The sequence below is a fragment of the Delphinus delphis genome, chromosome 1 (genome assembly GCF_949987515.2).
Source record: "Delphinus delphis chromosome 1, mDelDel1.2, whole genome shotgun sequence".
NCBI classification, from domain to species: domain Eukaryota; kingdom Metazoa; phylum Chordata; class Mammalia; order Artiodactyla; family Delphinidae; genus Delphinus; species Delphinus delphis.
In genome coordinates this window covers 141,611,590-141,635,110 of record NC_082683.1, presented here as the reverse complement: position 1 = coordinate 141,635,110, position 23,521 = coordinate 141,611,590, and the positions used below count along the sequence as shown (strand labels likewise).

Sequence of the window (23,521 nt, the reverse complement as noted above, 5' to 3'; positions counted from 1 at the left end):
TACATTTTTTTCTTTCTTCACAAGTAGAAATGTAAATGAAATGTGAGAGGAAAAAAGAGACATGAACAATGAGATTAAAGAAAGGTAGACTCAAAAAAAGAAGGATGAGAAAGCCCTTATATATGGAACACTAACTCTGAACCTTAGCAGTTCAATGGTAACAAACCACAGTCATGCAATACAGATTGTCCCTAAGACAAGCCTTGCAGATACAGCCCTTGTCACTCTTCTGGATTCTTCTCTGAGGTCAACTGCTCTCTGTTGGACAAACAGGGTAATATCAGCAAAGTAAACTAGAAGTGGTTAAATTTTTTTTTCTACACTTTGAATAAATGTATGCCATTTGCTCAACAAATTATACATACTTTCTAAGAAAAATCACCATGATTTAAAATGATGTTTCAAATTTGAGTTTAGGTTTAACTTTTGTGTTTGAAAGCCATGAATCTGAGCATCTGTCATAGCAACGGTGCAATATTTCATTAAAGATAACAAACAAAAACTCAGTTACCTCTTGCTCATTTGTATATAGACGTATTTATTTCATATATGTATCTACGCATATATAAATAAAAAATAGTGTTGTCTCATGGCACAAATAAATCCAGTCAGTGACTTACATTCACGCACAATACAAAGAATTCCATATTGAGACTGAACCTTTAAATATTCTAAAAAAGAAACCACGTTTTTAAAAAGGGAACACATAAGATAGTTGGTGAGGAATGTCTAAAAATACAGCATATGTCCCTACATTTGCATCAGGAAATTCATACTGATAGAAAATGTAGCTAAGTATATTTTTACACAATTGACATCATCTGTCAATCTAACAAACTTTTAAGGGTATTATTCTATGCAGCTAAATAACTGCAACTTTGAGTATTAACCAGTCTCTTGAGACCAGTGTTAATATCTGTCCTGTGCTTTTAAATCCAGTTGTCACGGAATTTCAGACTGCCTCTGCATCAGAAATTGCTAAGCTTTCCAGTACACAAACTATGCTGTGGGTTTGCTTAGAAACTCCTTGTTGAAGAATCTTCTTGCCTCAACACTACTGAGGGAAACAGAGCAACGAGATGGATTCTGTCTTCTATATTCAATGCTTTCAACTATGGCATTCTTTATTACCTGTGAATAGAGGCAAAAGATGTATAATTAGTGCTGTTCTGAACTCACTGAAACATTTGTTTGGTCAAAAATATATATATATAATTTACCTTTTTATTATCGTATTCTTTTTGAAATAGAGAAATCTCTGAGTCATGCATGTATATATTTATTTATTTTATTCAATTAATTTATTTATCTATTTGGTCGCATCGGGTCTTAGTTGCGGCTCGTGGGCTCCTTAGTTGCAGCTCACTGGCTTCTTAGTTGTGGCACGTGAACTCTTAATTGCGGCATGCATGTGGGATCTAGTTCCTGGATCAGGGATGGAAAACAGGACCCCTGCATTGGGAGCAAGGAGTCTTAGCCACTGTGCCACTAGGGAAGTCCCTCATGTATATATTTAAATTCAACATCTCCATTACACTTAAAAAATTTTTTTTAAATTGATGTATAGCTGACTTACAATGTTGTGTTAGTTTCAGGTGTACAGCAAAATGATTCAGTTATATATATATATATTCTTTTTTTTCAGTTATCTACCTATCTATTCTTTTTCAGTTTCTTTTCCATTATAGGTTATTAGAAGGTATTTAATATAGTTCCCTGTGCTATGCAGTATGTCCTTGTTGTATCTATTTTATATACAGTATTGTGTTATCTGCTAATCCCAAACTCCTAATTTATCCCCCTCTTTTCCCCTTTGGTAACCGTAAGTTTGTTTTCTATGTCTATTTCTGCCTTGTAAATAAGTTTGTACGTTTTTGTACGTTTTTGTACATTTGTACGTTTTTAGATTCCACATATAAGTGATACCATATGATGTTTGTCTTTCTCTGTGCACATTACACTCTTGTTCAGTTTGTATCCAGATACTATTCCTTCCGCCAGCAGAGAAAGAACTGTTGTGGGAGTGTCCCAGATTTTTTTTTTAATTTATTTTTATTAATTTATTTTTGGCTGCGTTGGGTCTTCGTTGCTGTGCGCGGGCTTTCTCTAGTTGCGGCAAAGGAAGGCTACTCTTCCTTGCAGTGCATGGGTTTCTCATTACGGTGGCTTCTCTTGTTGCGAAGTACAGGCTCTAGGTGCACGGGCTTCAGTACTTGTGGCATGTGAGCTCAGTAGTTGTGGCTCGCGGGCTCTAGAGCACAGGCTCAGTAGTTGTGGTACACAGGCTTAATTGCTCTGCGGCATGTGGGGCATGGGTCCTTTCCCGGACCAGCGCTCGAACCCGTGTCCCCTGTGTTGGCAGGCGGATTCTTAACCACTGTGCCACCAGGGAAGCCCCTGTTTCAGATTTTTTGCTGATAAAATAGGAAATAAAATATGTGTAACATGGTAAATTTATCTTCATTCTGTCCTTCATGGGGAAGGTAGTAAGAGGGAAGAAATAAGTAACTACTAAATCTAGAATTTATGTCCTTTATAGTTAGTAGATAAGCAGAAATGAGAGACCACAAGGAAGTACGAGACTTTCCCTAATCCTAAAGAGAAAATAAATTGCTGGAGAATTGCCCTGCTTCCTCAGTGAAACAAATGCAGTTATAAAACATGGATGTCCTCTATCTAGGAAACACCATGCTTTGTGATTTTATCGATGATGGCTATTCTTTATTCAGAATAATCTTTGCATATACCCAAATTAATGGTGACTACAACCTCTAAGAACCGCTATTATAATTATCATGTACTTTTTTTGGTATGATGTTAACCTAGTTAGGAACTTTTGGAATGAAGAGAAAATCTGGAATTTGGTTGAAGCAGTTACTGCAGAGCAATGAGAATGGGCTTTTGGAAGAGAGGCCTGGATAGTAACCTTGGCTCTGATGCTGTTTTTTTTTTTGTGTGTGTGTGGTACGCGGGCCTCTCACTGTTGTGGCCTCTCCCGTTGCAGAGCACAGGCTCCGGACGCGCAGGCTCAGCGGCCATAGCTCACGGGCCCAGCCGCTCTGCGGCATGTGGGATCTTCCCGGACCGGGGAACGAACCCGTGTCCCCTGCATCGGCAGGCGGACTCTCAACCACTGCGCCACCAGGGAAGCCCCTCTGCTGCTGTTTTTGAACCCTGACAAAATCAGGAAGACTCCATTCTCAGGATAGGACTATACAATTTCATCGTTGTTTTTTTTTTTTTAATTAATTTTTATTGGAGTATAGTTGCTTTACAATGCTGTGTTAGTTTCTGCTGTACAGCAAAGTGAATCAGTTACACGTATACATATATCCACTAATGAGACAGAAGTTTCAGGGCCAGAGGCAAGTCACATGAATATGCCACGATTCACTTTTTTCCCTTCCCCAGGGGTTGTGAGGCCATGTTAAGGTATTAGACACATGCTTTTCAGCCCTCTACCATGGGCAGGAATACTTGGCAAATCTGAGAAGTTTAGAACACCATTGGCCCTTCTCACTCAGAGCTGGTGTGGCCCTCTTGGCCTTGGAGATGTGTGCACAGTAGGGTTTTCCCATTTCACATCCAATCTAACTGGGCAAGCTGGGTTCAGTACCTGGAGGAGAGAAATGTTTGACTTAGGTGACACTAACATGCAGTTAATATTCTGTGACTTTATGTAAGGCCCAATGGGCAGGGCCCTCTGTTCTCTAATGCTAACTTCAAACAAACTGTCATATTCTAGAAAGAGGGACTTATCACAGGAATGTGATACCTTTGCTTGCTTTATGATTTTTAATTTTATATATATTTTCCCCAGAAGACAATTATATATATAACTATATATATATAAAATTGTCTTCTGCGGAAAATATAAAATACACATATTTATTTTAAATAAATATGTAAGTGCTTATATATCTATATTATAAATATATAATTATATTATATATAACATGTAAATATAAAATTATATATATAATTATATATATATAAAATGGTCTTCTGGGAAAAATGGGCTCAAATGTTACTGAGTCTTTTAAGCAAAGCAGATATTAGCTGACCCCATCTTTCCCATGAGTAAGGGAAACATAATTCTATGGAGACAGAAGAGGGGGCTTCAAGCCTATGAAGGACACCTTGATAGAGGGCCTCCAGGCACAGTCACTTCTTGGCTGTGTGAGATCAAGGGGAATTAACTTATATCCTTGAGCCTGTTTCCTCTTTAAAATGGAAATAATAATACTAATCTTGGCTTTTGTGGGAACTGGAGATCATTTATATAAAGCACTTTGCACAATGCCTGGCACATAGGAAACAATCCACAACTAGCATCTATTTATTGTTGGTATTTTTAAGCTGACCATATGTGAGGACATTTAAATTAGATGTGAGCTTTAAATTAGATGTGAGGCTGTAAAGCTTACTAGAAACAAATGCACCATGTATAGCCAACAGCGGGCTTATTATATGGTAAAAGTCAGCAAATCAATTCTGCTATCAAATGTGTCCTACTACATCTTCTTTTTAATAATCTCCCTGTCTTTCTAGAGATCATGTCAGCAAGTTTTCAGTTGGTTTCTCCTACTGAAAGGAGCACCAAAGCAACATGAGACACACCAACCCTCATTGCAGAGAAGTACCCAAGTAAAACTAAAAATCAGTTCTTTACTTTCCAAACACCCAAAAAGCTTTAAAATATATTTAAAAAAAAAAACAACTGCAGGGGACATTGTGCTAATCATGACTGCTGTCAACTTCTTTACAATGAATTCATGAGCACAAAAAGATCAACAATAGCAATATTATGAACTAGTGGGTTTATCATAGTTGGCCCTTGGAAGGTGTTTTTAGTAAACAGGCCATTCTTTTAAAGGAAAATGGATATTCACATTTATAGCTGAAAAACCCAAATATGCAATTAGAATGTGCATGTCAAACCACTAGGTGGCGCATTAACACTGTGAAACCATTAACCAGGTTTTTCAGATTACCCGCTTGTTGTGATGTGTAACAGTGGTCCCCAACTTTCTTGGCACCAGGGACCGGTTTCATGGAAGATGATTTTTTCCTCAGACCTGGCAGGAGGGTGGGGCGGGGGATGGTTTCGGGATGATTCAAGTGCATTACATTTATTATAAGTGCGCTTTATTTCTATTACTATTACACTGTACTATATAATGAAATAATTATGCAACTCACTATATTGCAAAATCAGGGGGAGCCCTGAGCTTGTTTTCCCGCAACTAGATGGTCCCATCTGGGAGTGATGGGAGACAGTGACAGCCGAAGTGTGTTGCTTATGTCCAGTCTACTCCGTAAGATGCAGCTTGATTGTCACTTGCTACTCACTGATAGGGTTTTGATATGAGTCTGCAAGCAGTTGATTTATTATGGTCTCTGTGCAGTCAAACCTCTCTGCTAACGATCATCTGTATTTGCAGCCGCTCCCCAGCCCTAGCAACACCGCCTCAGCTCCTCCTCAGATCATCAGGCATGAGATTCTCATAAGGAGCGCGCCACCTAGATCCCTCGCATGCGCAGTTCACAGTAGGGTTCGCGCTCCGATGAGAATCAAATGCCGCTGCTGATCTGACAGGAGGCGGAGCTCAGGCGGTGATGTGAGTGATGGGGAGCGGCTGTAAATACAGATGAAGCTCCGCTCACTTGCCCGCTGCTCACCTCCTGCTGTGCGGCCCGGTTCCTAACAGGCACTGGTCCTGGCCCGGGGGTTGGGGACCCCTGATGTATAATCCTGTGATGTAAACCGAAGTGGCTGAGCTCAGCGTTACATCAGTTGCTAAATGCAAACCTTTCGGCGTGACACATGGTACAATCAGATGTGTTTGAAAAGGCGATATGTTATATTTGAGTCTTCCTATTTTTTAAAATGATACTAGGAGTCATCATCAATAGTGTTTACACCTAATTTCCTCTTTCATTCCCCCCCAAAAGTCATTGAGAGACCAAATCCTTCCCGTCAGTTTTATCCTTGCAGGGGTCCTTATATCTCAACCCTCTTCATCCCCATCACCTATCCCCAAATAAGACTGGTGTCATCTTTCACCTGTGCCATTTAATAGTCTCCCAATTTGCCAGATCCTTTAAATATTTGGCAGTAAAGGCATAAGGAAAAAAAAGAAAACATGAAAAATGTAATCATTCCCCCAAAGGAACAAATTTAGAGACGTGAGATTGGAAGCGCTCCAAAAGTAAGTACTGGATTCACACAACAGAAATTTTAAAATGAGCCTTAAAAGAAAGTTACAGTATGTTTTGAGAGAGAAATAAAAATTATAAATATAGCAGAATGCAAGAAGATATTCTGCAGTAAATTACTGTGGATTTACTGGCTAATGCCTGCTTCCCAATAGTGTCATGAAAGTAGGGGCCTTAAGTAGTCTTGTCATGTTTTATCCCAGCACTTAGAACACGGAAGGGGAAGAATAAAAATTTGTGAAATTAATGACTGCCCAGAAGGTGCTCACTGGAGGTCAATTAAATAGGATAAAGCTCAACTCATGGAGACAATGAGATTTGAGTTGAGTTGAAGGACAAGCAGGATTTGATAAGTGGAGAGGAAAGACTGGGCATTCTCAGTAAAAGGATAATCTCATAAAGAGGCTGAAGATGGAAGGTCATGGCATGTACAGGAAACATCTGGGAAGTGGTTCGGCTGGAAAGGAAGCTGTGTTTGGGGTATACTAGGACATAAGTCTTCTTGAAAGATAGATGGTTCAAAAGGGAGGAAAGAGTGAGAAAAAAACCTTTGGCCCCATCTCAGCTCCTCAACATAACAGTGTGACTTCTAGCAATCAGCCTACGTAATCCATGATTCGGTTTCCTCACATAGAAATAAAAAATACCTACCTCATGGGCCAGTTGTGAATGCTGAATATTTGAAAAGGAAATATCTGGCTTATATTAAGCACTCAAAAGTTTTCCTTGTTCTTTTTGTTTTGTGCATTGCTGTATCCTTAGTTCCTAAGGATACAACACAGTAGATACTCAATAAATATGTATTGAATTAATAAGTAAATAAGATATAAAAAGATTATAGGTAGCATTAAAGGTAAATGAATTTGGGCCTGATATAGAAGGCCATTATAACCAACAAGGACATACTGTATAGCACAGGGAACTATACTCAATATTTTGTAGTAACCTAAAAGGGAAAAAAAACCTGAAAGGGAACATATATAGAGAGAGATATAGATGTAGATATAGATATCCATATATGTATAACTGAATCACTGTGCTATACACCTGAAACTAATGCAGTATTATAAATCAGCTATACTTCAATTAAAAAAAAAAGAAATGCCTAGAGATATCACATAAAAAAATAAGGCTATGATACATAATAAGCTTCTAAATTATTTTGTAAAAGATAAAAACTTTAACTTGTACCTAGACACTCTTAACATGATGATGAAATATCAGTAAATGAAGAAGTAAATACCAGTACTTCTGGATATACACTTTTCCTCATTTTAATTAACCCTTAATATTTAACACTTTACAGGATCACTGGAGAAAGAATTTTAAAAGCTCATGATTATGCAGCATTGGCATATGCTGTCCCTGTCTTTAGAATATGCCAACTGGATGAATAAACTGAATGAGTGAGACTGCATAACAGTACATTTTCCTGTGATAACTGGTCCTGGAAAAGAGACCTCAGAAAGTGTATTTCCTCTAGATCGAGGTGGTAGTTTATGGGTACAGCATGTAGTCACACTACCTGGCCAGGCATACACGGCCTGGAGATTCTCCACAGTCAGGCATCTGCCTCCCACCAACAGGCCCTGTATCCTGACACTCACTACTCGTTCCTCCTATTACATTAAACTCTTCCACCGTTTCTGCCAGTAAGTCGATGACATTTTTTAAATGACTTATGAAAATTTTGTTGCATATTTATTTTAGGTGTCGGGCATTGTGATCGGTACCTCTGGAGGATACAAGGTAAATAAGGCAAGTCATTGTTTTTAAAGGGTTTAAGTTTATAATTAAAAGCAGAAGATAAATTTGGACACGGATAGTAATTATTATCACTAACATATTACCTGTTTCAACTGAGTGTCTCGTACGTGCCAAGCTCTTAAATTATATTCTTTTACTTAATCCTCATCCCAATCCTATAAAAATCTGTATCATTGTTTCCTTTTACAAATGAGGAAAGTAAAATTTGGAAAGGTTAATCAACATGCCCAACGTCACCTAGCGAAGAGGCACAAGCAAAAATCTGAGTACCCAATTTGGTTTAACTCGAAAGCCTCTGCATTTTCCACATACCACATGTCTACCAGTGTAAGTCACTATATATTAGGTTTCTTAAAATAAAAAAAAAAGACACAGAAAAACCCCCATGAAATGCTGCCATTGTAAAAAGCACTTAGGCAACGTTCAGTGAAAAGGAATTTGGGAGGACTGAGTAAGTGCAGAAACCCGACACTAATGAGAAACCCAGCCTGCTGTCATGAAGTGAGCAGAAACAGAAGTTCTCTAAAGATGAACTGGAATTTAGCTTCAGCAAAGCAGGGCTGCTAGAATGTCTGGGGAAAATGAAGCAACAGAAGCACAGCAGCAGAGCTGTCGGAGACAGGTTGACATTTTCAAAGTAAAGATTTAAGTCAGAATGTGAATTGAAGATGAAAATTTGCCTTAAGCCACGGTGGTGGTGGCCACAAAGTTGAAAACTGCCTCCATGGGATTGGCAGTCAGATGTCTTTGCATTAGAAGTGTTTATATACACAGTGTCCACAATTGGTGAAAAATTCCAACAGTCTGTGGCAAGTAAACATGTGTTGTGTTGCTGCAACGTGAATACGTCACCTACTCTCGTCGAATCGTGTGAAAATGAGCGATTTGGCTCACGATTGAGCCTAGTGACCCAGCATCCTACCTCAGAGTTTGGCTGTTCTTTCTTTATCATCACTTACCAAGAAGCTTTGATTCTGATAAAATGTGTTTTCCTGGTTAAAAGCAGGGAATGGGAGTCATCAAAGGAGAGATACATGTCAGTGAAAACTGAAGTCTTACCCGGGTATGAGGCGCACACACACACACACACACACACACACACACACACACACACACAACCAAGAATCACTTGAACAGAAGTCTCAATGGTCATATAATTTAAGAGGAAGCCTACATTCATTCATTCAAAAAATATATGCATTTACTGCCTGGGCTGCCATTACCTATATTGACTTGTCTATATTCTTAATTCTGGGCATTTGCAAAGGTCTTGAGGTGTATCCATCGTGGTAAGGGATACAGACACACATAGTTATGGTTCCCATTTATTAAGCAGCTTCTGTTTGCAGGGCACTGTTCATATGTCACTTGATTCAAGATTCACTACTCCCACTATGATAGGTGCTGTGACACCTGTTTCAGAGGTGAGGAAACTGAGGCTCAAGAAGTTTAAATAGCTTATTCAAAGTCACACAAATAGCCCATCTAAGAGCTAAACATGATATAAAGTCTATGACCTTACTTCTACTTACTGTGTCAGAAAACTTCTTAGGAGCAATTAAAACCTGCTTAATTAAACGGCTTGTGAAAAATCTGTATCTGATGAGCTCAGGACAGTTATTTTGGAATTCAGTCTGGTTTTGTTCAGGCTTTAACTGTTTCATCTATGTGTCAAACAAATTACTTTGAAGAATGTAAAATATATAAATAGAACTATATCATTCTTTACAGACAATAGCTTACAAGGTTTTACATAAACCAAAACTGAAAACAATGAGAGAAATGTAGTTGTGTAAGTTACATATATATATAGACACACACGTACATATACATGTATGTCTATATACAGATATACTTTTGTGTATGTGTCCTTTTATTTTCCCAAGTCCAATAGGGTATTTATATATTCCTATAAGCTATTTTTTTCCATTTTAGGACAACTGATCAAGTTTAATACATTTCATCCCAAGGAGTACAAAATACAATTTTGAGTTTATTGGCTTCATACTGGAAATACAGGATTACTCCTGTATTAACCCTTAGTTCTTTTCTATTTTAACAGCATGAGGTTTCATAAAACACAACTCCATTTTGAGAATGTCTGTTTGCTCCCTATGAATCATAGATTAAAATGCTGATTTTCTCTTAATATTCTTTAAATTTTCACCATCACCACAGAAACAATGTAGCATATGGATTTCTGATTTTCACTGAATAATATAAAAGAAAAAGAAAAGGAATAAATCTATTTAGACAATGATATATTCTATAAATGTTGTTAAGCGTGTTTTACTTGAATTATCACATATTCACAAATGAAGGCTGACAAGAAACACTTTAGAGTTGCAGAAACTGAAGGTTATTGGGAAAAATTTCATATGCTTACAAAAATTAAAGACATTGATTAATAAACGTATTATGGTGTAACTGTTATAACTGCACACAATTGATCATTACTAGTTTCAGACCAAACTAAACAAACAAGCAAACTAGATGTGCCAGTATTCTATTAGATCACAAAATGTAATTAAATCTCATATGCACGGAAGACTCATTCGCACGGTACATTCTTTTACTCCATTCATACAGTCTCCAAAAAGACTGACAAATCAGGCATGACACCTTTCCCTCTCCATTTGATTTCTTTCTTTCTTTTTCTTTTATTCTTTTTTTCTAATGTGCAAAATCCGATTAGGCCAATGAACTTGGGCTTTTACGACTGATAACCATTTGTCAGACACTATGACGTGGAACCGCAAGCCAACATGATTCCAATTACACAATAGTGGTCCTAAATGGTGAGTTAGCAGCTAAAGAATTTTACACAGAGACAGAATTTTAGCAGCAGATAAACTAGTGATTGGAATAATACTGAAGAGAATGACTTGTTTCTTATATTTCTGGAGCAAAGCATACTTGATATCTCCAGGGCTAAAAATGGAGACACTGCTACTTTGGGAGACATTTCTAAGATCCACAAAAATAAAGACATTTAAAGGCATGAGTGTATCCATGAAAAGTCATGCTATTTTTGCAGATTAACTACACTTCTGGTTACACTCACTTTCTCACTCTTATATTTCCATTTTATCACTTTTCTTCCTAATTAAAATTTATTTTTTCATATGAGAAATACACTAGATACTTCGGGAAAGAAGCTGAGGATAACTATCCTTCAATCAAATAATATTATGAAATGTGGGCTCTGCCAATTTGGAGGCATTTGTTTTCTTATTTGTGAATTTTATGGGGTTCTTCTGGAGCTTAATAGAATAATTCATGAAAAATAAAATGGTACAGTTGGGGTGTCGTTCATAAACCTTACTTTTAATTAATTAAAATGAGGTATTGCTATGTTCATGTTATATGGAAGTATTTGACATTGTCAATGATTGTAGGAGATACTTACATCGATGTTGTTCAGGGTATTGAAGTACATCAGATCATGCAGCCTTTTGAATGCTTGATTTGGGTATTGAAAGTTGAAGGTTGAAAATGGTGATTCAGGGTCATCAAAAATATCAAAATCAGCTAGTTCTTTCTCTTCCTTAGTTTCTCTTGGAACACCTAATATAAGAGTCTCAAATGGTGTTATTTTGAAAACCACAAATTACCTCTAAAATCCAGAGCATAAAACATACAAATAGCCATAAACATAACATTGGTAGCCCCTTCAGGGGTCATATAAGCCTTAGTATACACTATTAGGCCTCTGTCTATATTTCCTGGACTTGACCATTTTCGTGTGTTCTGACTGGGCAACTTCCAGTTGCCAATAGCAGCATCTCTGTGCCTAAGAGCTTTCTACTCCTTCCTGTTACTGTTCAAGGATGCTTTGCTCACTAGCATCAGGCTGGAAATTCCAGTAGACAATACTCTGTCCCAGGAAGCAGTCAACCAAAGACTCTATGGTGTTGGTATATAAACTCCCCAGTTCCCTTGCCGCTTGCTGTGTAAGTGGGAAGGATGATTCCAGACCATAGGTTCTATTTCATTTCCTAGAGTTTCCCAGCAGGATCAGGTTCTCCTCATGGTAGCAGCTTACTAACACATCTTTTGTTGTCCGCCTTTCTTCCCTTTATCAGTTCCCTGCTCTCTTACTAAAGTTTCCTAGTTCACCCAAATAAACCATTTTCACTTGAACCCTTTGCTTGGAATCTGCTTCTGGTAGAATCCAAATCCAAACATTAATTAATTGTCTTCATGTCACAGGAATCCCCTCCACATCCTATTTTTGAGAATTAATAGTGATAGAAAATTCAAAATTTTCTAGGTTTTAAGTATTCCACTGTTCAATAACTAAAAATGCCAACAAATTCTTCCTTCTTTTGTGTTGAAGTATGACATGATAATCTCCACCTCTCTTGATTTTTTTCTCTGACTCCCTCCACTATCTAGAAGAAGATCACTGTCTTCTCCATGACTATTTTTTGTCTGTCCTTTCACAGCTACATTTTCTGGTCCTAAAATAATACGATTTTGAGGCATTTAGCATCTTGCCTGTCAATCTCTAGATCTCCTTTTGTTAATCAGTATCTTCCAGGATACAGAAGAGTCTATAGACTCCTCTGGATGTGGCAAAACAAAATGCCTTAAATTTGATTCTCTTTTTTTTTTATGGAATATAACATGGCAAGCTGAAATTACTAGCCATATCGTACTGCTAGATAACATTAATTTTTATGGCCAGTTAACATTCCCAGAATTTTTTGCATGATTTGTTCTGAAACAAAGCCTCCCTTACAAGGGTAGTATTTAAAATATTTAACAATGCCTATGACAAGGGTACCATTCAATCAGAACAAATACAATCTGAGGTTGTGGAGTAAAGCCCCAGAGATTTTTACTGAGCTTGTTGTTCACCCTTCAGTTTCTGAATAATGAGGAGCCAGGGGATCTTGGGCTAAGAAAGAGGGGGAGTACTCGAGGTCTCAGGATAGTAGCCATTTATCAAGGTAAGGGAAGTGTTCAATGTTGTAATAGCTGGTATGGCAGTGTCAGCATGAACCAGCTTAATGTTAGTCTTTATCAGATTGCTACTTTACAGAATATAACTCCCAATGTACCTGGAGCCTTGTACTTTCTGAAGTTGATGTTGGCCAGAACAAAATGGATGATAGTTGGGCAATCTTTCTCAACATCAGGATTCTTGGGTTTAAAGACATAGCATTCCTTCAGTCCTTCTCGATCAAACACATAAGGATCGATCTTTGGAAAGGGGAGCTTATTCATTTTAGCCCACTTTTCTGCAAGTAGAAGTTCCTATGGAAGAGAGGGAAAGATCATTTGTTCAGTTGGTCTGCACATTATTCAATATTAGTTAGGTGTCTACTGTGTGCTAGCAGTATGCTCCTTGCTAGGATGAAAAATGACCCTGTTCTTAAGAAGCTTATCAATCTCAAAATATATAAAATGACTCCATAAACAAACTCACTATTATTTTGTCAACTTTTTGTATAGGGCTAGTTCCATAGGAGGCATTGAAAAATTATTAATGAACTGAACTGAATGATATTATGTCGATGCAATTGCTAGAGAAATAAGCATATATTATGAGTTCTGGGCATTTATAAGCCAAGTGAATGCTTTTTAACCCTTCAGAGTCAAAAAGAATTTGTTGAAGCAGAATGAGGAGCACTCTGTTACTGATTTTTTACCTGCATCTTCTCCACAAAACTGATTAAAAATTAATACATTTTCTGAATGCAAAAACATTGAGTTGCCCTGAATTAGCTTTTTTCTTCTTTTCTTTTTTTTGCTTTTGTTTATGAAAAGAAGCTGAGCTTCTGGCATCATTTGTTATTCTATGTGCAGTGGCCAAGAATTGGCCATACAGAGGAACCAAGAGTTAGTTAATGGGCATAGCAGATTGTCATTGCTTCCACATATGAACTTCCTTCCGGATAAAAGGCTTATACATCCTTACTGGAATGAGAAGACACCTGGCACACAGCCACAGAGCTCATTTGCATCCACTGACAGGTAACGTGCCCAAGAAATACAAGGTTGCTGTCGACTACTGAGGTTTCAGGTTTGTTTCTGCCTCAAGGCTGACTAGCACAATGGGTAAGCACAAAAAATAATTACATTTAAACTAAAGAACATAAATCAATACAGAGAGATGCAGCGAATAGAGCTTATTTCTACTGAAATGCAGCTGAAGGGCAAAAAGGACAAATAAGAAGCAGACTGTGGTAGTGGGAAAAGCACCAACTCCGGGGCCAGATTGCCTGAGTTAAAGTGCAAGCTCTGGGACTTTGGGCATGTTCCTTAATGTCTCCACACCCAATATCCTCAAATATAAAGTAAAGATGGCAATGATAGTACATATTTCATAAGACTGCTGTTAGAATTAAATAAATTAATGAGTGCAGTATTTAGAACCATGCCTGTCATTTCATGCTATGCAACTATTTGACAAATAAATGCCAGTAAAGAGAAGAAAAGAGATGGAAGGGGAAAAGTGAAGAAAGAAAAGAGGAAAAAGGAAGAGAGATAGCAATGGTATTGGGGAAATCCCTAAAGGAGGGAAGTTTTAGAGAAATGATCACTATCATCTTAAGTTTTTTAACTACCCTTGTAATCACATTGATTCATTCAATGATAATCATTAGTTGCCAATCTAAGTTCCATGCTAGGAGGTGGGGACATAACACTGAGTGAAACTCTTGTTCTTATGGGATGTACATAGCCTGGTAGTAATCAAATAACACTTCAGGTTTAAAACTGTGGCAAATGCTATGGAAAAAGTATTTATTTGCCATGAGATTTTGCAGTATACCTGGACTATTTCCTCAGAGTGCTTATTAATTCATTCAACGTTATAATTGAGCACCTATATTCTAGGCGTAAGAGAGAGGCTGTCCTTGGATACTTAGGGATTATAAATCAATGGGAAATATAAAAAATAGATATGATAGTGTATGGAAGAGGCAGGGAACATGATGGATGGCTTCATGCCTGGGCTGTGCAGCCTGAAAGGCCCAGCACATCTTGACTTGCAAGCTCGGTGATCTGAGACAAACCGCTTATCACTACAGCTAAACAGGGAAGAAATTATTTTGTGGGAGGAATTATGCAGTGATGCTCTCCTAATGGCACCATAGGGATCATAAGTAACAACAAATGCACATGGACCAGGTTGTGTACTATCCTTGAAATAGCAGGCTCCCAATCCCATTTTATCTACATTTCAGCTGTTTCTTATTTCTCAGCAACTCATATATACATAAATGAGTTGTAAAATAAAGTTAGCACTATTATCTTCCTGAACATTGCTGTGAGGATTAAATGAGATCATGTATTTTTAAAAACTCAGTAATTTATATTTAAGAAAACAAGTACTTTAAAATAGCACCTTATGCTTTGTGACCACCTAGAGGGGTGGGATAGGGAGGGTGGGAGGGAGACGCAAGAGGGCTGATTCACTTTGTTATAAAGCAGAAACTAATACACCATTGTAAAGCAATTATACTCCAATAAAGATGTTAAAAATAAATAAAAAAATAAAATAGCACCTTAAATTCAGAGAAAAATATGTTTTTCATTGAACTTTCACTGTTCCTGATGCTTCTAGAATGTCGTGAATTTTAAGTTGATCGACTCTCTCAAGGCCATTTACTGAGAAATAAAAATCTGGGAGAACAAAGGATTTGATTTATATTAAAGCATTTGTTTCATGAACTGTTAAGCTAAATGTGATTATATTTTACAGAAAATCCCATACATATATATGAATAATTGCTTGTTAGAAACTTGAGAAAACTTTTATCTCTAAATCATTTTTCTTCCTGTTCAGTTGAATTATTCAGCCTGTTACTTCTTGTCTAGCACTGTTCCCAGTTATTCATTAAGGATTATTCAACATCAAAATAAAACTAAAAGTTCACGCTGTGGAATTGCGTGAGAACAAGGAAAAGAAGGAGCTTTCTAGTGTTTCCAAACATGACTCAAGGGTATGACCAGTGATGTGTGGATGGTGGAGAAAGAGGAAAAGGGGAATTGTGTGAGGTAAAAGACCGAGCTATTTTTAGATAAATATTTTACGCTGGAATCGGGAAGTGATGGAAACTTTCCCTTTCCTTATATGATCCTGACATGGAAAAGATTAAAAACTGATGACTATAAAGGCAGTGATTACAGGATGGAAAAGCCATCTCCTCTCTGATGTCTTGTTTCTCTGTCTGTAATGGCTAAGAAACAATGACACAACTATAAGTAGAGCAGACGAGTTTGAAAAGAGTATTTTAGAAGAATGCAGTAAGCAAAAAAATTGCTGCTCCGCAAATTACAGCAATATGCCAGAACTGTGTTCTAACCATCCATTTTGGTTATTGTTTGACACCTCAGACAGTTCAGATTTCCACAGGCTAATTCATGGTAAATTCACGTAGTACTAACTAAAATGATTTTCTGTGGAGATAAAAACTTGATAGTGTCCTTCCAAGTGATACTTTGTAAGATATTTGTGCTCATTTTTAAGTACTAAAACATCTTGAAAGATAGGAAAAACAATCTAAATAACATAGAAATATATTCAAACTATAGTGTTAATGGCATATATATGCCATTTTATTTATTTATATATGTAAATAAATATATACTTAAATTAAATTTATATATGTATAATAAATTAGCTTTTCTCTAGAGGAAATGAGGTTTTTTTTTCTGTATAAACCTAGGCTATGTGTTTTCTAAGATATTTATCATTATTCAAAATCTATTTTTAGATTGGGGAGAGGTATGGAGTATAATTGTGTAAATAAATTTACAGAATTTTTAAAAATTATTGAAGCAACAATTGTATAAGATACAATGAATATAAACAACAATTTAGAATTCATTATTTTGTGGTTATGGTCATTCCCACTTCCAAAAAATGTATTATATTAGGTTCCAAGAGCTTTATAATGCAATAGACATGAAATAATTTTCTATATCTAACAGTGTATAGAATTTACAGAGCACTTTGTACTTCTCCTTAGTTCTTTTTCACTAAGAGGTTACTATACATTCACCAAAATATGTAAGGAGAAATTAACGTTGGGTATATCTCCTTATCACAAGGCATCTGATCCTCCATGACCAATACAGGTGTAATGGGTTGAATGGTGGCCCTCCAAAAGACAAGTCCATGCCCTCAACCCCCAAGACCTGTGAATGCAACCTCATTTGGAGAAGGGGTTTTTGCAAATGTAATTAAGGGTATGGAGATGAGATCATTGTGGATTAGCTGGGTGAGCCATAAATCCAAAGACACATGTTCTTACAAGAACACACACGCAGAGGAGAAGGCCATAGGAAGACAGGGGCTGAGATTGGAGTTATACAGCCACAAGCCAAGGAAAGCCTGGAGTTACTAGAAACTGGAAAAGGCAAGGAAGAATTCTCCTGTAGAGCTTTTGGAGGGAGTGTGGCCCTGAGGACACCTTGATCTCGATTTCTGGCCTCCAGAACTGTGAGAGAATATACTTCTGTTGTTTCAAGCCACCATGTTTGTGGTAATTTGTTACTGCAGCCCCAGGAAACTAACACAAGAGGTAAATCTGTAAATGCTTCATTTAATAACATGCAGTTCCTTTCATCAGACATGGTGGACTGACGCCCACAGAGCTAACACTTGGATTGGTTTGGCCATGCTGGTTTCATCCAACCTAAAAACCGTAAGTACATCATATACAGAGGTTCTAAACCAAGGATCATGCCATAAGGTCAATAAATAAATCAAGTTAGTGTGGAAAAATACAGATTCTTTTTCTGTGTTATTTGTGGGTAAATGAAATTTTGACCTTGAATGAAAATATAGGGAGATAAAGTTAATTTAGATATATTGCTTCTATAATTTGTAAAGACTGGCTCATTTAAAATTTTCCTTGCTTCTCTCTTCTTTTTCTCCTTCCTTCATTGCCTCCTTTCCTTCCTTCTTTCCTTTTATTTTTATTTATTTATTATTTTATTTTATTTTTTTGGCTGTGCCACACAGCTTGTGGGATCTTAGTTCCCCGACCAGGGATCGAACCTGGGCCCTCGGCAGTGAGAGTGTGGCATCCTAACCACTGGACTGCCAGGGAATTCCCCTTTCTTTCTCTTTTAAGAGAATGAACCCATTGTTCTGGCTTCTGGTCACTGAGCATTTTAAAAGGCCTGAAAAACAGTGAGATTTATGTCCAATATACAGCAACATAATACAAAATAACAATTTATGGCATAGCAACCCAAATCTATTATTCTCCATAAAATTTTGTAAGGTAAAGGAAAAAACTCTCCAGTAGTAAATTAAATTTCCCTATATTCCTTGTTTTCTCCTCAAGACATCCAAAATTATTTCCCCCTTAAATTTAGTCTGTTTATTTTGCAGACTTGGATATGAAGACCCTGGCTTATTTTTATGATCAAAATTAAAGATAAATCCTATTAAAATTTTCCCTGGATGGATCCTACTGGTAAAATGAATTTGGATAGCATATATCTAAGTTACTAAATGGTTAACAAAAAGAAACTTGACAAAATGAATCACAGAGCTGTTTTTCTTAAATCATTTAATAACACTATTTAGAGTCATGAGGTTCTTTATATTTGGACTATTATTAGGGTGTGTGCCCACTAATCTAAGAAAAAAAAAAGACTCCAGTATCACTGACATTGACGTCATGACCTTTCAAGGCCAGTTATAAAATACAATATGAACTTTGTTGCCTTTATCAAAAGCCATGATATCCATCATTCTCTATCTCCCTGACAAAATCTGAGATTTAACTATACTTATGAAATGCTTATGAAATAAAGTTAACGATTCTAATTTTTTGCTCTACTCTTTAATTTCAAATGGTATCGATATTTTAGTCTCAAAAATAGAAAATTATTCACTATTTAATCACCTTAATAAAATCATATTGCTTATATCCAGGTATTGCATTGGAGCTTCTCCCCTTCTATCAAAAACTTTGATGTAGATTCAATTTTTAAACCTTACAATATTATACCTAAAATAACTATTCTACTTTAGCATTAATAGTATATTTTTATTAATTTAAAAATTATAGATGAGTAATCTTTTAGATCCATATTGAAATGAATATTATTATAATGACACTCTATATAACAACACTCATAAGTTTAAAAAATCATTTTCAGTATTCCAAATGAGCCTGAAAAGTTCATTTTGTTCACTTTGAATTTCCTGAAGTTCATTTTTGGAGGAAAAAATGTATTACATATAATATATTGCAGTTTCCTTTATATTAAGTCTCTGATTCATTCCAGAATTATAGGCTTCATGCTATACTAAACCAGTAGTTAAAGGATAGTTAAAGGTTAGTTAAGGGATATATTAACCAATAACCAATTTAACCAATAGTTAAAGGATAAAGTACATATTCATATATGAGGAAGAGGAGTAGGATGTAAGGAACTGACAAAATAATTCTAAAGCACATCTATTAGCATGCACAGCTGTAACATTTTTTTCATGCCAGCAAAGCTGTGTAAAACAAGGGCTTGCATGTACAATCTAATATAGTAATGTAAAATGGTGCAGCTTTTTTGGAAAGTGATCTGGAAGTACTTATTAAAAATCTTAACTAATGAATATCTAAGAAGCCAACTAAAGAAATAATAAAAAGTGTGATTAAAGACTCATGCACAAGGATGATCATTAGAGGAAAAAGGTGACAAGATAGCAATAACCTAAACGGTGAAAAGAGAGCATCGTTAAATAAATTCATGCATAACCACATATAAAGATATCATGCTGTGCTTAAAATTATGTTTTTTAAAATATTTAATGGCATAGTAAAATGCTCACAATGTAACTTTAAGTAGAAAGAAGCAAAAATATATGACCCTAGTGTTGATAAACACACACACATGCACGCACGCACACAGTGAAGAGAGAAAAAAAGTAAAAACCAAAGTATCAGTAGTCATTGTCTATGAATAGCAGGAGCACTTGATGTATATTCCAAATTTCCAAATTTTTTACAAGTATTCTTCTTAATTGGAAATAGTGAATCAAAGTATGTTTAAAAACTAGACAAAGTACAATGGTTCTTTTTAGAGGTACAAAGTAATATTCTAAAACCTTCTTCCAATATCAGTTCATTAATGTAGTGGAGCTCTGATTCATATATAAAATGATGGCTTTGACATTTTACACTCCCATTGGTGAAATGAATAATCAGCTTCTCTTACCACCAGAATGAGCTTCTAAACTATCATGGTAGCGTCATCCATTGAAACGAACCTGCCATTGCTGCTCATGGGTCATCAAATCCTGCTCTTGGTTTTTCACAGTCACCTGCCCTGGTTCAGTACTGCACTGTCCTATGCCTGCATTACAGTAAATCTCTCTTAATTTTAATCTCTTGTTCTCCATCCTCCAATTCATCCTACTTTCCATTATCATATTAATCATGCTAAAATTCCAATTTCATGAAGTCAGTTGTCTGCTGGAAACGCTTCATTGATTGTCTGTTGGCTATCATCCAACTGTAAATTCCTAACGGGAGTGTAATATCTATCACTCTAATCAGATCACTCCTCAGATGTGCTCATTGCCATTTCTGTGCCATTTTCATCCTATTTCATTTATTTCCCTGTTCATCTACTCCAGGACACACCAATCTATTTTTGTATGGATCTCCTAGAATACACCTAGTTATATAAACCCAAGTAACTATTTAACAATAAGTTACTTAACTTCCTTCCAAATGACTTCGTGTATAAAAGTCTTCCCCCCTACCAAAAGCTAAAATTTTATCAAGATCAAGAACCGTATTTTGGGCTTCCTTGGTGGCTCAGTGGTTAAGAATCCGCCTGCCAATGCAGGGGAAACAGGTTCGAGCCCTGGTCCGGGAAGATTCCCACATGCTGCGGAGCAACTAGGCCCATGCAACACAACTACTGAGGCTGCGCTCTACAGCCTGCGAGCCACAACTACTGAGCCCTCGTGCCACAACTACTGACGACTGCGCACCTAGAGCCCGTGCTCTGCAACAAGAGAAGCCACTGCAATGAGAAGCCCGTGCACCGCAATGAAGAGTAGCCCCTGCTAGCTGCAACTAGAGAAAGCCCGCGCTCAACAAAGAAGACCCAATGCAGCCAAAAATAAAATAAATAAATAAAAATAAATTTAAAAAATAAACAAAGATATTACATAGTTATAAAAAAAAAACTATGTGTTAACATTAACTGCTGTGCACAGCACAGAGCACACAGCGCAGGGGTGTACAAAGGAGGCAGCTAGTGAAAAGAGAAGAACATTACATTTTCATTCTGGAGCCTTAGAATTTGGTCCAACGTGACTACTTCTTAACTACCACTTTCCTAGCCAGATCCTGAGCTATGCTCTTTTCACCCATTATCTTATTTAATTTGTTGATGTGATGAGATTTCTTATCTCATCAATCCTTGTTTCTTTGTCTGAATACCACTAACTGCCTCAAAAAAGGTAAACTATGAAAGCACTTTTAAAATATGAGGTTTAGGGGACTTCCCCTGGCCATTCAGTGGTTAAGACTCTGCACTTCCACTGCAGGGAGCGTGGGTTCGATCACTGGTCAGGGAACTAAGATCTCACATGCCCTGTGGCATGGCCAAAAATTTTTTAAAAAATAAATAAAAATAAAATATGAGGTTTATATATATATTAAAGAGTTATAACCATTATTAGTCTTAAGAACAGTTTAATCATGTACAATATAAAGGAAAACAGATGTCCGAGGACCTGGGTTATCACTGACTCTTCCTGGCTGGGAGATCATGAACTATTTCACTTAATTTCTGTGAGTTTCCATTTCTTAATCTATGAAATGGGAACAATAACTTTACATCTATTACAGCATTTCATTCATTCACCCACAAAAACTGTCCTACATACTCATAATTTGGGCTAGCACTTACAAAGCAATTAGAACCAAATGATTAAAACACACACACACACACACACACACACACACACACACACACAATGAGTGTTCTAGTCCCCAGGGAGTTCACAGACAGTGGAAGCAATATGATGTAAACAAATATGGACAGTAGAACATGAAAATCGCTGTGTTAGAAGAATTGACTAAGTCCTTTGTACTAAAACTATACCTGTGGAGGTCAGGAAAGGTAACATGTGAGCTGCATCTAAAGAAAGTTTGAGGCAAAAGGAACAAATAACATTCGTGGTCTCACTTGAGTGCTGCCCAGCAATCCTTCTACGTTGCCCTAGTCAGAACTTTTCCTCGTTTCTTCATATAGGCAGACTCCACTTCCTCCATTCTCTCACCCTCAAAAGATAATGCTGACTCCTAATTATTCTAAAAGTTAGAAGTTATCAGGTGAGTACTTTCCCATCTTCCCTTCTCAGTGCCTAACAGCTAACCTCCATCCACAGCCATAATTTCCCCCCTTCTCTTTTGTCCCAATACGGACATTTCCAGACTCCTCTCCACCTGTATTTTTGTATCTCCCTTCCACTCCCTACCCCTGTAACCTTCCCAGGGGTGTAACTCTATCATGTATGTCATCTGTCCATTCTCCAATAACATTTCTTCATTCATGAGTCCTAACCATCGAAACATTTGAACACACTCGAAGTACCTCCGACGCACCCCTCCACACACACCATTTTCTTATTCTCCACATCCTCTTGCAGATATAGTCCATCTCCTTCTTCCCTGGACAGTTTATAGAATTGTCTCCATTTTCTTAACTTCCGCTTAACCCTCCAATTACTGCAGTATGACTTCTGCCCTCTCAACCCTATTGAAACTGCTTTTCACCGAAGACTTCCTGTTGTTAAATATCTTGACTTGGTTTTATAACACTGCACATTTCCTTGGTTTTTGTCCTTTTCCCCTGATATTATTGTTGGATCATCAAGATACTATTTTACGTCCTCTTCTCTTCTCATAGTATACACTCCCTGTGCACCATTTTACTTACCTTTCACCTGCTAACTCCCAAATTTCAGCCTAATTTTCTTCATGAACTTTAGATATGGTGCATCATTCTTGTCCTGCTCAGGACTATGAACTTGAACAAGGGTCATGGGAAGTCATTTAAGAGTTTTTTTAAGCAGGGAAGAGACTGAATCACATCTGTGTTTTGGAAATATTACTGAAAATAATGTAGAAAATAGGCTAAAGGGATAAGAAATTGGGAGGACTAAGGTAGCTACAAGGCAATGCAAAAGAATGTGGCAGACAATGGAATGCGACATAAATTCTCCTTACCTTGAAGGGAGGACTGGAGTCACTTGGCCTTGCAGAAAAGTCAAAGGAGATGATGAGATCAACTCCTCTTTGAGGTCTCAGGATCAAGGGGTATGGCAGGTTAAATGTGAGGCCACTGTCCACCACATGAATCTTTTTACTTTTGACATCCAGAGGCTCATATATCCGCTCAAATTCATCAGGATCTTTAAAAAGGATAGAAAAGAAAAGAAGGAATTAAACAATCATTTAACATTATTTAGGATATTAAAAGTATTTGTTATGTAAACGTGTGAGACAAATTCCCTATGGTTAGGCCCTCAGGGCTTGGAGAC

At 37.0% G+C, this 23,521-nt stretch overlaps 1 protein-coding gene across 3 annotated transcripts in view; it reads right to left on the bottom strand.

Moving 5' to 3' along the window:
• Positions 1–492: 492 nt before the first annotated feature.
• PLA2G4A (phospholipase A2 group IVA) overlaps positions 493–23,521 on the bottom strand; it is a 160,629-nt gene continuing 137,600 nt past the window's right edge. Inside the window, exons 15-18 of one of the 3 annotated variants that reach the window (XM_060009910.1) lie at positions 23,208–23,392; positions 13,053–13,248; positions 11,396–11,553; positions 493–1,131 (exon numbers count right to left, since the gene is read on the bottom strand). In XM_060009910.1, the coding sequence (XP_059865893.1) occupies positions 1,000–1,131; positions 11,396–11,553; positions 13,053–13,248; positions 23,208–23,392 (671 nt within the window). In that variant the 3' untranslated portion in view covers positions 493–999. Of the gene's footprint in view, positions 1,132–3,244; positions 3,617–11,395; positions 11,554–13,052; positions 13,249–23,207; positions 23,393–23,521 lie in introns of those variants that run through there. The other 2 variants (XM_060009905.1, XM_060009917.1) reach the window with 2 other exon arrangements.